Source organism: Dipteris shenzhenensis, chromosome 1 (assembly GCF_047967505.1).
Source record: "Dipteris shenzhenensis isolate YYH24624 ecotype China chromosome 1, Dip_SZ_1.0, whole genome shotgun sequence".
NCBI lineage: Eukaryota > Viridiplantae > Streptophyta > Polypodiopsida > Gleicheniales > Dipteridaceae > Dipteris > Dipteris shenzhenensis.
Window position 1 is genome coordinate 10775325 of NC_141596.1, and position 6105 is coordinate 10781429.

The 6105-nt window shown below is 42.5% G+C and overlaps 1 protein-coding gene across 1 annotated transcript; it reads right to left on the reverse strand.

The window, feature by feature from the left end:
* Positions 1-820: 820 nt before the first annotated feature.
* Positions 821-3535, reverse strand: LOC147905363 (uncharacterized). The gene has a single exon (XM_087370042.1). It carries the CDS (start codon positions 3146-3148, stop codon positions 1865-1867), a length of 1284 nt encoding a protein of 427 aa, XP_087226168.1. The 5' UTR covers positions 3149-3535; the 3' UTR covers positions 821-1864.
* Between the last annotated feature and the right edge of the window lie 2570 nt (positions 3536-6105).

Here is a 6105-nt window from a genome sequence, read left to right on the forward strand (position 1 = left end):
AAAGGGCCACAAGGAACGAGTTGTGCAGAGGACTCAGGAGCTTTAGTTTATGAGTGATTAATGTGAATAAGTGATAGATGCTTAAGTGTGGTTATCCTAGAATGGTCCTAATAACTTTAATGGATGAGGAACAATGTGCACATGCATGTGTGTGTGTGTGTGTGTGTGTGTGTGTGTGTGTGTGTGTGTGTGTGAGAGAGAGAGAATGGTGATAATATATTGGTGACACACTTACAAAAGCTGAGGCTTCCTTGGGTTTTCAATATTCGGGGCTTCCTTGGGTTTTACATATTCCTTCCAATCTCCTAATAACTCCATGTGCACGTGCATGTTTAACCGAAGAGACTACATCACCAAGGAAACTCTAATTGTGGTCCAAGGGATAACACTTCAAGCACCATTCTTTGGGGTGCTCCCCGGGTGCTCTCACATTTGAAATTGTCAATGTATATAATCTCTATTTAACTTTTTCAAGTTGCGTGTATTCCTCCATCGACGAGTACAATATTTAATAGAAGAAGACTCCATTTAGAAGTTGATGAAAAACTCTACTACCTCTAAGTTCCCAAGAGGTTACACATTAGAAACCTTTTTAATCTCTAAGAGCGTAACATAATAAACGATGAACAAAATTTTGAAAATCTTATGCTTGACAAACAATGCACATTATAAACAATTTCAACCTTTACTAGCTTCTCACCATAAAGGATTTCAACGAAACACTTTCAACTTTGGAAAATCGTATGGAGAACTCATTCTTGACAAAAATGCAAACCAGAGTTGGTGAGAAACATCACATTTTCTTGCCTTCATAATGAGTATGTTTCCATCATGAATGAGTTTCTCACCTTTTCTTGCTTTCATAATGAATATGTTTCCATCATCAATGAAAAGAAATCGGGATAGAAAGAACTCTTGAAATTTTACTCAAAAACAGCATTTGTTTTAATGGCAGCTCTCAATGTGGCATTGCAGTTTTTTACTTGACTGAATGGTAAGAGCTTACAGGACGCCGTGAAATCGGTACACATTATTCACACTGCGGGTGGAGGAACAAGCAATTCAGAGGCAGCTTATGGACATTTGCAAGTCAAGTGGCTGCACGCAACTCTCAATTGTGGCGCATTGCAGTTTTTTACTTGACTGACCGGGAAGCGCTTACATATAAAACTTTGGGACGCTGTGAAAGCGGCACACATTATTCACACTGCGGGTGGAGGAGCAAGCAATTCAGAGAAAGAATGCCAGCGCATCTTATGAACATTTGCAAATCAAGTGGCTGCACGCAGGGAGAAAACAGCACGATTTTGGATCTCGAGACTAGCTGTACATAGGTAACAGGTTTCGGTGCATAAATTCTGGAACAGCTAGTAGCAATCTAATCTTAGGATGAGGAATGAACATTGAAGATGACTAGAAGCCTTCGAAATTTCAAGAGCTGGACAGTTCAGTTGCTCACTTAAGGAGCAAAAGAGCTAATTGCAGGGACCACGCTATCCCTGCTGATCATCTTGGAGGAGGAAAATGGTAGAAGCCGTAAGCACAGCATAATGATTGCGCGTGTATACAAAGTCAGCAAGGAACCTGCAACCAGCCTTATATCCACAAGCCAGGTTTTTGAAAGGACGCCCTTGCAGATGATGTTTGTTTATTATGAAGCCATCAAGCAAGGCACCACTCGTGGATTGGAGCTGTTGACATTGGAAGTGGCAGAGTAGTGATGGCGATCATATGGGATGGTTACGAGATCAAACGAAGAAACCAAAAATCAGAGAGAGTGAGCAACTGACAGATGGTTTGCACGATGATAGCAGACACTCATAAAATCACGAGGAATGCAACTGTATATGATCATGAAGAGAGATCAGGCATTGGATCGGGAGTTTCGATCGAGCAGGCCGTCCATAATCACCATTTTCTTGTACTCGCTTGACTGTAGATCATATTTGGCACTGCTAGTTCCCGTGATCCTTTTCTTGCTCTTGTGGACGTTGCTGCTGCTGCCGTTGCTATTGACGTAATGAACATGGTGGCTTCTCACGAAGGGCTTGTCTCCTACTGCCTTCCTCAGGCGCGGCAGTGCGTACCACCAGCATACCACCCCCACAACGGCTATAACGTTGCCCAGCATTAGCCCCCCCAACACTATCACCAGACCCACTACTGTCAAAGACGCTCCCAGCATCGCTGCTTTCTCTTTTCTCTGCTTCTCCATCTTGGCTGCGTTCATCTCTCGCACCAGCGACTGGGACTTCCCCGTTGACCTGGGCCAGCTCCTTGGTTCATGGAGCCCGGCTTCGTGGCCTCCAGGACGTGCATCGAAATGGTTATCCGCCGCAGCTTGGCCTCGCAGCCTGGGTGTCTCATGATCGGAGGGGTCTTCCAGGGAGAAAAGATTTGGGTTTCTCGAACCCCTTGGCGTGCTTGGCGCGGTGGCAATTACCTTGTTCTTCAACTTATGGCGTTGCTTGGATGCGGCTGCTACGGCTTTGGAATCTTTAATCGCAGTCCTCACAGGAGCCAGCACAGGAAGATGGGATCCCATCGGAGGCAAAGAAGCCATAGAAGGCGGATGAGCTCCTCCCCCACCTGCCTCTCCTCCTGCTTCATCCGTTCGCAGCGATGAATTTTTCTCCCCATATTGCCATTTCAGCAGAAGAGCGCCGCTAGCTAAGGCTGTGGTGATTTTCATGCCAAACCCAGCAACCTTTGTTGCCCAAAGCACCCCTGCTGTGGCGGCCACGAAGGACGCTGTGCTTTTTGCAAATTCAGGCCAGACCTCATCATCGACTTTGTGGTACGAATCGTTTCCATTTCCATTTGTTGCAGCATTCGCCTCGGCGGAACGCGCCATCGGACCTCCAGCAGTAGCCGAGGAACCATTCGATGATATGGAGCGAAGCACGTCTGCGACATTCGTGGATAACAACTTTCTCTTCTGTGATGGTGATATGATTATAGGAACCCATTTGCTGTGCGATCCGAGTGCAAACCTTACGACTGACACCGGTGCACCGAGCTGGGCAGCAAGCTTCTCTCGTTTCTCTGCAAGCTCCGCTGAAACGAGAGCAAATTTGTCGAGACCTCGGCTGGCATAAGGATTCGAGGACCTTTTGGATTTCCTACGCCGCGGCTTGATGCAGGACATGACCACTTTCTCAAGGTATTCCAGATTCTTTTTGCGTACGATGGAGGGAACTGTCGAAGCTTGTCTTGCAGGACAAAGCCGATGGATGAAGTCGGTTTCGCTTGGATAGGATCAGAGCTGGGAAGGCAATTCGATTCTCGGGAGGCGTTGGGAGGATTATGTTTTCAGGAGAGGGGAAGGAAACACGAGATAAGGCAAAGAAGGAAGGTGCTGGACGGGGAAAAACAATGGGAGGAGAGGAAGAGATGAAGCTATGGGAGGGAGGGGAGGTCAATGGGAAGGGAAGGGAGGAAAGGCCATAGCCAGGGAGCTTCTTGAGGGGGGAGGTGCGCGTAGGTGGGAGAATGCCATCGCCATAGCCATAGCGAGAGAGATAGAGAGCTTAAGTCTTACCAGCCCACGTCAAGAAGACGAAGGCCCGGTTGACAAGGTATACACAATATCCACCACCACTAACCTTAGGTAATTGCCTGAGTTGACCTTTTTCCACTCCGTTGCTCCTTTAACCAAACCATATTGAACTATCTTCCATTGGAGTGCCGATTAATGCTTGTTCGCACCCACGTGGCATCACCCTTTGGTCAACCGTCCCCACCACCCCCGATTACGACTTTTTCGATTGATTTTGCTTTTCAAGTAAGTGCTTTTTTTCCTCCCTTCCCTTGACTCTGCCTTTCGATTCCGTGCTCCCCAAGTCCTCCCCGCACACCTCTTCTTATCCTTCTTCTTCCTTCTTCTAACTTGCCTTTCTAAATCTACTTTTGCGTTCTTATCCTTCCTCTTCTCCTCGCTTCTTCTATGTCGCCTCTTTGAATCTCCTTTTCTACCTTCTCTATTACTCGATACTTATCTTTTTCCTTCTTGGCATTAGTAAAGGCAAGTCATAGAAGCTTCTAGTCATTTGATGCATGTGTTTTCCATTGAAATAGCGCTGTGCATCATTGTAGGATCTAATATCTTGCCTACTGAGCATGTTATAAAACAATCACCATGACATCACATCAATATATCAAATGATTGTAACTATCATACAAATTTCGAAAACATCACAAAAGAAATTCATGCATGAAACCAACATGCCCTTCCAATGAGAACATGACACATCCATGCACATGTCCGATCTCACACATTTATATAATCTAAAACTGAAGAGCAACTTGCATAGAGAGAGAGAGAGAGAGAGAGTTGCATCCGCCCACACAAAATCATATGCATCTAGAAGCTTATAAGGGAGGGTCCCAACTACCCAAACGTACATAAGTGGTAACTCATTCACATCCATTACCATATTGTATTACACTATCCAAGCTAGACATTAACAGTCCTCTTACAGAAGAAAAGAAATATTTGCAACTTCAATAAAACTTAGAGCAAGCTAAAATATTGGTTCACATGCACAATGTATATGTAAAAATTAGCACAAATAAGGGTCATCCTAAACCTAGTGTAGATGACCCTTGTAATCGATTGCATTGGACAAACTTGCACATAGCCCTAAAAGTACACTTGTATAATGTATTCGGGCTCACAACTTTGAAGCATAGCTCCCATGGTTGATATTGTGCAATGTATCAAATAAAATACATATGTAAAATAAGTTTTCTTCTTTATTTTGCCTTTGCAATCCATATTATCATTATAAAAAGCTATGCAAGTGACATCTTATTATGAATGGAATGAGTGAGACAAAAAGTATTCATTGCTTTAATTTATACAAAGTTTAAGATTTGGGAGGTATACTTTGAATGAAAGCTCTTTGAGGAATAACTGCTCAATTTGAATTTAGTGTCACCCCACAATCAAAGTGAAACCTCAATAAGACTCACCTACCCCAAAAAAGTTGAGGAAGCTTCCTCTAAATACTTGTTGCTACAAGATGGGGTTGGGGAGTTTCATAGTAATGAGTACTTTGACTATCAATATCCCTTTTTCCCAAGATTGAGTTGCTTGCATGACAAGGAAAAGGAAAGCATAAAGAAACATACTTAGTCAAGGTAGCATGCAATTTGAAGTGAAATGGCTTAGGGTAGAGCTTCTTTGGTAGTAGAAAGTAAGAGATTATGTATCGGCTTCCAAAAGGGGAGCATTTTCATCCAATTATAGCACTTTCATTGGTGCATCATAGAAGTCTCAATTTGATTTTAAAAAACATTGCTTGATGTACACCCCAAAAAGTATTCCCACTTGTAATGACATGTATCCTACAAAAGGGGCCATGAACTTTGCATTGCAAATCAATTTTTTACTATTCTCTCGTCAATATTATTCCAATGTCAAATTATGAGAACTTTTAAGCCAAATCACTAATATCATTTAGTATGTTCTATAGGATCTTGCTTTGATTCCAAATTTTTGAAAACCTTTATTGATAGCAATAGCCAAAAGATGGGGTGATCATAGTATAGAGACCCCTGTGACAAATGTGAGCAATCAAGCAGTTAAAATAGTCATACATTGAAACCTTACTTGTACCCCACTCCCTCACCCAAAAAGTCTCTCTATAAACTATGAGTGCTCATGTTTGGACATTGAATTAAAAAAGTCCCTCTAGAGATTCACATATGACAACTCGCATTTGTTAAGCTTTAATGTAATATCATGTTATGTATGGATTTTTCCCCTCAAGTTTTAATTACCGAAACCCCCATTTAAGTTCTTACATGCTATGTTATATATTCAAATGCAATAACCTTACAACGGTAAAAAATATATGCCCGTGCATTTATCCCACTTTTGATAATAAAACCAAGGCAAAGGATGACAAAATTGGTATTAGTAAGTAAAGTAGTAACGTTTCTTTAATACAAGCACCAAGAGTGATGCTTTCTCATCCCTTCTAAATTTTATGTACCTCTTGCCATGTACAAAACCCAAATCATTAAAATTTTATTTGCAAGATTTATGTAGGCATGAATTAATAAAGGAAGGAATATGCTGGCATTAGTGTTCATTCTTAG